General features: G+C 30.5%; 1 protein-coding gene across 6 annotated transcripts; it reads left to right on the top strand.

Annotated features, from left to right (window-relative positions):
* The first annotated feature begins 347 nt into the window (after nucleotides 1-347).
* Nucleotides 348-10,317, top strand: LOC124944473 (PHD finger protein ALFIN-LIKE 4-like). 6 transcript variants are annotated; one of them, XM_047484732.1, is made up of 10 exons: nucleotides 348-548; nucleotides 632-664; nucleotides 2,563-2,791; nucleotides 3,192-3,324; nucleotides 3,779-4,081; nucleotides 7,143-7,222; nucleotides 7,649-7,741; nucleotides 8,443-8,570; nucleotides 8,723-8,932; nucleotides 10,160-10,317. In XM_047484732.1, the coding sequence occupies exons 1-5, from the start codon at nucleotides 452-454 to the stop codon at nucleotides 4,052-4,054; spliced, it is 768 nt and encodes a 255-aa protein (XP_047340688.1). In that variant the 5' UTR covers nucleotides 348-451; the 3' UTR covers nucleotides 4,055-4,081; nucleotides 7,143-7,222; nucleotides 7,649-7,741; nucleotides 8,443-8,570; nucleotides 8,723-8,932; nucleotides 10,160-10,317. The 6 variants fall into 6 exon arrangements, with proteins under 6 accessions (XP_047340688.1, XP_047340686.1, XP_047340687.1 ...); XM_047484730.1 differs by having other exon boundaries at nucleotides 9,991-10,317; XM_047484731.1 differs by having other exon boundaries at nucleotides 9,596-10,317.
* Nucleotides 10,318-10,550: the final 233 nt, after the last annotated feature.

Genomic DNA, 10,550 nt, shown 5'->3' with positions numbered 1-10,550 from the left:
TTTATTAATATTAGGGTTTAGTATTAATAAGACATTGATATTTTACTATAATTAAAGGATGATGACTCTGAAAATCTCTCAATTATTTGATTATCTAATTTTTATACTCTTTTTCAAAAAATAATATCTATTTAATTAATAACTAAAAAATCATTAATATTTGTGATCACCAACTATTAATTAGTCCACAGAACTAGATTTAGGGTTTAAACTATATTTTTTTTTTTTATATAAATTTAATTAAATATATGAGACATTTTCAAAGATGGGCCCATTAGCCCAATTAGATTTCTCTTCACCCGCATTTGAAGGAAAATTGTCCAAAACCCCTCTCTTTCTTTCTTTCTCTTGAGTCTGCTTGAAGCTTTTCTCTCTCTGTATCTACTATATCTCAGTACTTGGGAGTTTCCTTTCTGTTGTTTTCTATTCAAGGAAACAACAATCAATTCTAATGGTCGGACCAGCGCAGTATAATCTTCGAAATATGGAAGAGATCTTTCTAGAATTCAAAGGCAGGAGAGCCGGTATCCTTAAAGCCCTAACCACAGGTATTTTTTTCTCTTTTTCTTTTTTTGCTAAATTTATCAAGCCGTCCCCCCTTACGTTTTCTCAATTCATTTTCTCGCTACAGATTTCGATCAATTCTACGAGTTGTGCGACCCAGGTTAGTCTTACCGATTCAAAACTACAGTTATTTTTCTAGATTTCGGCTATAGTTGTGAATTGGACAGTTTTTTCTTCTTTTTCTGTGTGATAATTTTCCATGCATCTTGGATTTGGAAGTGAAAACCTAACATCATCTGCATTTTGATGCATGTTTGTTTAGATTCGATTGAAGATTTTCTTAATCTTCCTAGATCTTGTCATTTAAGCTGGATATATTGCATGAAGTGCAATTCATTTTGGTAGAACCTCTCTCAACTCCCCAATTATTTGATAAACATTGAACTAGAATTAGGTTTGGGGTTTATGTTTAGGTTTAGGTTTAATATAATTGATGTGATGAGATGAGTACAATGAATCAAACATAATTGAGTTCAGATGAGAAGAGAATTATCTAGAGATGAGAAGTGAGAGAAATCCTAGAAGAGAAATAGAAATTCAAAATATCTTTCGCGCCATAATGCTCTATTTCTACTTAACGGCTAAATAACAGAATTAACTGCTAGCCGCAAACCCCTCTTGTATCGATATTCTAATACTGGCACGTGGCTGAAATTTATCTAGATGCTGATGGAGAAAGATATGAAAATTATTGGATCTATATAGTTGGTGTTAGATAGAGTTTCATCTTCTATTTATTACATGACGACAATTGCAGTAACTCAGTGGTATGTTTACTATTTGTTGATTGAGACGAGAAAAGGAATGATCGGAACCCTTACATGGGAAAATATTTAGCCTATAGCTTATAAAAGCGAAAAGGCATACTTATTTTAGAAATCAATTATAATCTCCATAAAGGCAGATTGATCAGAATCTTAGAAGTTATCCCAATTTCTACTTTTAATAGGTAGCAACATAGGACAATCTTCCAGATTAGTTCATCATTTCTTTTAACTACTCTCGCACTTCTTTCATTTCATCATAGATTGACTCTGCAAATGTGCATCAAAAATACTTGGAACATTGTTTCACCCACAATTTAATACGAAAGGTAGAGATTGTTCAATGTGTGATTATGGAATTTTAGGATTATTTGGGTTAAAAAATACTAATTGAGGATGGGAAAATTGAAGTGTTATGTAGCTATCACAATAGCAGTTACAAAGCCTATAAATAAGATGATAGTTGGTGGGGGAAGATTACGATGAATGTAGTTGTGAATTTTTATTTCCCTCCTTGCTCTCTCTTCTCTCGTATCAATTTAATTCTATGTAATCATTCTCTCTTATCTATCAACTCAGTTGTTATCTCATTCCAATATCTAGAAAAGAGAGATTGATTACATATAATTATATTGATAGATGATGAGAGAATAACTAGTGGTCAAAGTCTTTATACAGCACAACAATATATTATTTAATATCTCCTAATATTCCACATACACAATATTATAACATACTGCTGATCTTGTTGAATTACATTCCCTAATAATAATAATTCTTTTTTTGCTGAATGAGTTACGAACCTTTGGCACACATGTTATTGGCACATAATCACCGTGCTAGTAGCACAAAATAATTAGATGCTTCTAGTTTTCCCTGTTGTGTATCTCCCGGAAGCTAGACTACTACATTTTCTTTGATGAGATTATGCCACAAGATTGGCTACATTAACCATATTGTGGAGAGAACTACATTTGAAGTAATTAGGAGGTTAACAAATTTTAAATATTTGAATCCTGCATTTACTTAGGTCTTTTTTTATCAAAATTAGTTGTTCACTCTCTGCCCTCTTGTAATAGTTGATTTAAAGCTGATTATGTACTTAATATGTCTTCATATACCTCTTCTTGCATTAATTAATTGGAATTTGGAAAGAGCTTTAAAAATTCTCATGTTTGCTCTTGTACTATTTGGGTATCATTAGATTATTATATATATATATGGTTGTTGACAGAGAAGGAGAACATGTGCTTATATGGATATCCAAATGAGCAGTGGGAGGCTGCTGTACCTTTTCAGGAAGTGCCTCCAGAGTATCCTGAGCCTTCTATTGGCATAAACTTTTCTAGGGATGGTATGCAGAAGAAGCATTGGTTAGCTCTCGTTGCTGCTCACAGTGATGCTTGGTTGATTTCTGTTTCTTTCTATCTAAGTGCCAGATATGCTTTTAAAAAATCTGACAGGTAAATATTTCTTCCTGGTTGTATTGTTCAATACAATGTTTCATATCAAGTGACACGTTCTTTTGAATGCTTCTCACGTTCATAACAATTTTCTTATTAATGAAAAGTTTACCCTTTATTAAAAAAAGATCAAGTGACACGTGTTCAAGATGACCTAATTTGTAAACCCTTTCTTCTGTAAAATATATTTCATGTGGATGCCGATCTACATGAAATCACTTTTGAAAACATAACTTAAGTTGTATTATATACATACAAACTTTAACATTAAAAGAAAAGAAATAGAAGTTTCATAGATATATGAGCTTAAAATGTTTGTTTTGTGATTTTGTAAGACTGAATTCGATCAAAATTCTATGTTCTTACACATTTTATGCAAATTTCGAATTTATTGTTCCAGGATGAGACTTTTCAAGATGATGAATGATCTCCCTACTGTGTTTGAAGTTGTAACTGGTTCTTCTAAGAAGCAGCAACAAACTGAGAAATCTTTGGTCAATAACCGAAACAGCAACAAGTCAAGCTCAAAAATGGTAAGTCCAATTTTTTGAATATCATTTAATTTTTCCTCATGGATTCTTTTACACTTCTGCAATATCTCATTAGCCTTGTCCTTTCCTCTAAATGTCAAAGTGCTTGTGTTATGTGCGCTATCTGGAATTTTATTTGTCTAAATGATTTATTCATTTGGTATAATGATTAATTTTTAGAATTATTCTGTTAATTTTTACTTCATTAGGTATAGTTATATTTTCTGTATCATTATGATTTTTTTCATACATATTAAATGTAGGTTTTTATGAATCATAATCAAGATGAAACAAAACGCATTCCCAAACAACTCATTAAATGTATTTTTGGTCATTTGACCTAAATAATTAACTCTCTCATTAAACAATATTATTTTCAAATAACCCCGCATCAAACATGCCTTAAACATGTTTTTTCTCTTGATGAACTCATTTACTGTAATTTTTGGTGGTGCAGGGAATAGTAACTGAGGATCATGGACAGAAATCGGCGTTAGAGTCAAAAGTTGAAGATGAAGACGATCTGGAAGTGGAAATAGAAGATGATGAAGATGAAGATGAGACATTGTGTGGAGCATGTGGGAAGAACTATTCATCAGATGAATTCTGGATCTGTTGTGATATTTGTGAAACGTGGTTTCATGGAAAGTGTGTGAAGATTACGCCAACTAAAGCTGAGCATATGAAGCAGTACAAGTGCCCTGCCTGCAGTAACAAGAGACCTCGTCCTTGACAATAATTGTCTCATGGAAGGGAAAGGGTATAATCTCTCTATCAAATCTTATACTATGATTCATTAGTTTGACTCTCTTACATACTTTCTTGCTTTCGGATTTGGGATCTAAATGCTTTTGGTTTTGGGATCTAAATGTGCATTTACTTATGACCTGTGAAACAAAACAACAAATCTTTTTGCACTTCTTTTGATAACAAATTTTATTTCACTCTTAGTTCGAGATTCTTGAATCACCACCTTTAGTTTATGTTTGATTGGAAACTTTTGTTTCTTTATTCGAATTCACTGAAGCTTGTTTGATATGGTTATTTGGAAAAAAAAAATTAGGTTAAGAAATCAATGTCTTGTTTGATGAAAATGTGCTTTTTTTGGGTTAAATTATTAAAATGTCCTATTAAGTTTAAATTTTATACAAATTAATGATGTTTTAGTATTTAAGTTGACGAATTTAGTGATTTAATGGTTGAAATGATAGGTGATGTGATAATAGTTTTTTTTTTAAATAATCCAAAAATGGAGAAGCTCCTAATTTTTAATACATTTAGGCTTTGTTTGATTTGGGGATATTTGAATAAGCAAATGGTTATTTCAAATAATCCATTTGCTGTTTCTTTTTCTGAATTCAGTAAACTGCTCTTCTATTTTTTAGGATAACTGGTAGTTTCTGTCCTAATTTTACTTCAAATCTCATATTGCTTCTTAAAATGCATATTTTTTTTTTTTTGCTCATCTAGTTACAATAAAGTCTGAAATATCTCCTTCAATAACTTTAAAAAACTTAAAAGCATTTAATGTCACGTAAAAAGTGAAGTGATTTTTTTATTTTATTTGATTGTCATCTATAATTCATGTTATATATTTTTAATTTCAGTTTTTAAACAAATAACCCCATTTGATGTAAATATTTTTGCTGAAATCAATAAACTTTTATTTATAATAATATGGGATAATTGGTAGTTTCCTCTTTGAACTTTGATTCAATTTCCAGTTGCTTCTTAAAATGCTTACAAAGTCAATTACTTCCTCACTTACTTGAAATTTAGGACGTGAATTTTTATTTTTTATTTTATTTTAATTGCCATCTATAATTATTGTCATATATTCTAACTTATTAATAACTTTCTTCAGCCTTTTTTTTCTCCTAAATTTTCAACTTTTTCTTAATTGATTGCTTTTTTATTAATTTCAATTTTTCTGATGTTTTTTTTTTTATATTTTTATTCCATTTTTTTTTTCAAAACTATAATCTAACTGATTTATTTTGCTTAACTATAACATTAATTATTTTTTTCATCAACTACAATAACATTATAAACCAATATAATAAATATTTATCAACTATATAAAACCAAAAAGTTATTTATTTTGCATAAAGTATTGAGATTAATCATGTCTCTCAATTGATATTTTTCATCAGACATCTTGTTTGGCCACAGGTCAATTAAAGTTTGTGATGTTATGCAAAATACATTATTTTTTTGGTTTTGATGTTTTAAATAGTTGCTAAATAATTATTATGTTGGTTTAGATTATTGTTTTGAAAAAAAGGAATAAAAATTATAAAAAAGTTAAAAAAAAAAAACTGAAATAAAAAAGTTACACAAATCAAGTTTAAAAAAACTAAAAGTTATGAGAAAGAAGGATAGAAAAAACTTTCTTTTATTAATAAGTAAAAATTGTGACAGTTAAATTAAAAAAGAAAATAAAGTCCTGTATTGTCTACGTGTCATTTTAAAATTAGTGAGAGAGGTATTTGAGACTTTTTGTAAGTACAAATTTAAAGAGCAATCTAAGAATTGAAACAAAGTTTAGGAAGTATACTACCGATTATCCATAATAATAAACACAATTACAGTTAGATGACCCAAGTACAAAAGGCCTAACAGCAATACTACATGTGAGAAATCAACTAACACAACCAACAAATCAATCAAAAATAGAAACATCTTCATTGATCATCATGTCATGATTAGTTGAGGATGGTGTTCGTCTAGTGTGTAGGAAACCTATACAAAACAAACTATCAAAGCATGTTTGCTCCGATGATTGTGGTTCTGACCGATGACGGCTATGAAAGCCTCGTCCAAGCCAGAGTGAGTAACTCTGAAATTATCGGTAGGAATCAATTCATGAGCCGCGTTAAGGTTGTATAGATGACTCCTTTGATGCGGGTTATGAAAAACTAGGGCCTTATTTGAATAATATATTAGTTATTTCTTAATAATTTTGTTTGATGTGGGTTATTAAAAATTAGATTATGTGGATAAATAAATTAGCATTTTTATTCTTTTTCCCTTATTAATTTTTTCTACTGTTTTCATTTTTTAGTTTCCCTAATAATTTTTTTTCTTAAAACATGATGCTGTAAACTATATCAATAGTAGGTAAAATTTTCAAACTCAAAGTGGTGAAGAAAGACCATAATAAGTACTGAATGCATAATAAATATCCCTTGGCATCCTACCTTAATTGGTTTTTCAAAAGTATAAAGTATTGAAACAGGGAAAAAAATTAGGAGTTGATTATATATATATATATGGTAAACTAAAGAAATAAGCAAAAAAAATAAAATAATAGATACTAACATCCCCGCAAACTCAGGATGCTACAACTATAAGTATTGAGAGTTTTTCATTCAAAAGGCGGAAGCGCGAAGGAAAGTGTGCTTTGGTAAAAATATTAACAATGTCAGAATACAAAGAACATCAGCCCAATGAACTGTAGTAGCAGTGATGAACCAAATCGTAAATCCCACTTCTTGGGAAATTTCTCACTTCAATTCTGTCAAAATGATGTTTATATATCTAAGGTAAACAAAAGAAATAAATGTTTACAGAAAACTACTGATCATATAAATGGAAGTAATGTGTTGTTTACGCAGTTATAAATTTATTAATTGATGTCATCTCATATATCTTAGCAAATATATCATTTAGTTGGGAAACTCAATGTTTTAAATGATTCATGCATATTCTTGCCAGTTGCAAATATATCATTTAGTTGGGAAACTACTGATCAACTGTTTTTCCTAATTATTTTGCCAATAGTGCGGTTGTTATTGTAACTTTTAATTCCATATATGAAGGTACACGATGCTCTGCTGCTACACAGCTTATTCCATTTGCCGACGTGGCTAAAATGGCCTCGTCAACTTATTAGGGCTAGGTAAACTAATTCTTATATTTCTCTTATAACAGTTATTGAGATTTGGTATTATAAGATTGCAATGTTGTTAGTCCTAAATAGATGTGCCAGATATTAACTTTTGCTTTTCAGATACATATGCATATAGTTTTATTGCTCTTCTTCCAAGTTCTAGAAATGAATTAGGCATATCATTATGATTATACCAAGTCTGTAGGAAATTCATAAAGATTACAAGGCACATTGGAAGAGGATCTGTCATTGCTGCCCTTAGATCCATGATAGTGGTGTATCTCAAGTTCTATATGAATATTGAATTACATAAATGTAGAAATTTACTAAAAGATGAAATCTATGTCTCTGTTGACTCCATGTTTTCATCTGAAGCTGATATGTTACATTTTTACTGAACCTTTTCTTTACACGGGTTGCTGTCATCTCCGACAGAAAAGAAAGATGGGATAGAGAAAGGGGGATTATCTGCAACTGCTGCTGCATATGCCCCTACATCTCATGGATCATCTAGGAGTGTAGAAAAGGGTTAGTCTAGTGAACTGGCTTCTCATGATAGTTAATAATGACAAGTAGTATTCCAACATAGACATATGTGACTATTTGAAAACATTTTGAGCTTGGTTATTTAAGTTTTTATGTGGTTATTTGAAAATTTCTTGTTTGATGAAAAAGTATGTTTTTTGGAATTTTTGAAGTTAAAATTATTAAAATGTACTATAAGATAAGGGTATTTTAGTATTTTTATTGATGAATCAATTGATTTGATGCTTGAAAGGATGGTTGATGGTAAAGGTTTTTTTATGAAAAAAATCACACATTAAACGAGCTCTTAATGTTTCGGGATTCATTAAATCTGTGTATGACTATGAGCTCATTTGAGGTAGATTTGTTTTGTTGAAGTAAACTTATTTTTTAAATCCTTGCTTGTTGAAAAACAGAATATTTGGGGTTACGTGGGTTAAATGACTAAAATATTACTTTTATTTAATATTTAAATTTTACAAAAATCAAAGGGTGATTTGGTAGTTTGGTTGTTGAATTGAATGATCTGATTAATAATGAGATAAGGTGTTATACTAAGTTCTATTTTCAAATGTCATCTGAATCCACATCCATATGAGATACCTGACCGAAAAAGGTTTTCCAAATGGGGCGCCTTTTACTGAATTAATTGCTTACCTTTGATTAATCTTGTATTTGTCCTCCCCTCTATTATGTCTGTTCAGGAATTAATGCTAGGAGCTTCATTCCTTCCCTTGAAACCGGCTTCTCCAGTGTCTGAGGGTTCGTTTTTTATTTACCAAATAATGTAGCTGGAGTTGGACACTGCCCTGTTATGCCGGTTAGCTTTGGAGTATGTATTCTTATTATAGTGATGCTGTATTTTGTTGAGAAATACAAAATATCTTTCTTTATATCCATCTCCATATTAGAGTTGTTAGTAATTATGTTAAAATTCTTTTCACCCAAGGTTTCCTTTCTCATTTATCTGTTTTATTTAAACAGATTGGACATTCATTTGCGCACCAACCTGTGGTTTTTATTCCGCCAGTTGCAGTCACCACTGGGATATTATACATCCGAGTTTTTTCTGCTATTGTTGACCATCTCTTTTATAGAGAGTTCCATTAAAAAACAGGATTACTAATATCAACTTATCTTTTTGCAGTATGTGCAGCAGATGGTTGTTGGTTATACATTCCATCTTATACTCCGGTATGTATTTGCATCTTTGCTTTATAGTTTCTTTTCCTCTAATGATTTACACATTAGAAAATTAGACATTTTGAGTGCTTGTGGGGTTTACTTTGCTATTTTCATATTGATTGAGCCCTTTAGGTTCATGTGAAAACTAGTTACAATGTTTAAGAAAACGACAATAACAAATTTATTGGTAATCCTTTATTTTTGTTAAGTATTCATCTGGATGTTGATTTAGATGAGATAATCATATGGAACATAACATAGTTTACACACTTACACAGAAATTCTTAAATTTGTTGCCTTTTTTTCCGTCCAAACCTAGACCTAGATTCAACTACATAAATTGTTTCCAAATGAGCCTAAGACTAAGTTCAGTTTCTAATTTTGATCCCATATGGATCTGACAAGAACAGTGTTTCCAAATGAAGTCTTTTTTAGCATATTTGGAAGCGGACATTTCACAATCTCATTGGAAAGTGACTCTTTGCCTTTTGGTATAAGTTTGTTTTCTTCATTATGATTGGATTCTAGTTTTATTTTTTACTTGGCTTGGTATAAATTTATGGATGATCCAGATTATTGTGTAATTTTTTTGCATTATAGGAGTTAATAGAAGTTACACAGTTCATTACTTGACCCAATGTGAACATATATAATCGGGTTAAATTTTTTCAGGTAAGAATTCAAAATCAATCCTCTCTAAAGCTAAAAATCAAATTTCATGAAGATTAAGGGCATGTTTGATGTAGACTATTTGGTTAAAATGGCTATATATCCTTAGTACTCGATATTTTTCATTGTTGAGTTGATTGAATGTTTAAAATAACCCACATTTTTTGTTTACATTTTTTGAGTTGATTCATGAGTTATGTTATTGAAACATAGTATATAGAGAATTCCATCTTGGCACCTTCTATCTTCTTGCTGCTTTGGTTCATATTCATGTCTAGATATGCCTAAAAAAGGCGCCAACACTAGAAATACTCTTTCGATTGAGTTGGTGTTAACTATGCTCGGCGATGGCTAAAAGTAAATGTCTCGATAAAATATATATTTTTCATATAAGCCAGATTCTAAAGCGCGTATGATGCCCCCTCCAAAGGCATTTTGCCCCCTCACAGCTAACGACAAACTCATATCCACCTTTTCCTGTTCAATTACCATCTTTGAGATGGTTTCCGGCCCACGTACCCCATTTTGAAGTCAGTAGCGGGCTCATTGGTCCCATTCTCGATGTAGGTGGATCTGAAGGAAGGCATGAAGAACGTCTACTTACAAGGATATCCGAAGTTTCAGATTTAAAGATATCCATAAATTAAGTCTTGTTTCATTTTAGATGTCTTGTTTTTGTTCTAACTCAAATTCTGTTAATCAAGTTGAAGTGATGTTTTACATTATACCCTATTTGATTTGTTTTTTTCTTAATTTCATAGGCCAATGTGCATGTTCTCTTTTTTTTATAATTTCATAATCCGATAAATTCTAGAAACCCTATACGGTGAGTAGCCACTTTAATTCCTTGGGAAACTCCAATTTTTTAAAACAAAGTTTTTTTAAAAATAAATATTAGTATTTTAGTTAATAAATTAATTGATAATATAGTTAATGAATGTATTGAAATTTTATCAAA

This window comes from Impatiens glandulifera, chromosome 7, assembly GCF_907164915.1.
Source record: "Impatiens glandulifera chromosome 7, dImpGla2.1, whole genome shotgun sequence".
In the NCBI taxonomy this organism is placed as follows: domain Eukaryota; kingdom Viridiplantae; phylum Streptophyta; class Magnoliopsida; order Ericales; family Balsaminaceae; genus Impatiens; species Impatiens glandulifera.
The sequence above is the reverse complement of the archived record's forward strand: the minus strand, read 5'-3'. Positions and strand labels throughout refer to the sequence as shown.

What these genes read in the sequence shown, in the direction of transcription:
- LOC124944473 (XM_047484733.1), top strand. Translation starts at nt 452, where the DNA reads ATGGTCGGACCAGCGCAGTATAATCTTCGAAATATGGAAGAGATCTTT. An exon ending in CTACGAGTTGTGCGACCCAG is followed by an intron (nt 665 to 2,562) that starts GTTAGTCTTACC and finishes GGTTGTTGACAG; the next exon opens with AGAAGGAGAACATGTGCTTA. An exon ending in GCTTTTAAAAAATCTGACAG is followed by an intron (nt 2,792 to 3,191) that starts GTAAATATTTCT and finishes TTATTGTTCCAG; the next exon opens with GATGAGACTTTTCAAGATGA.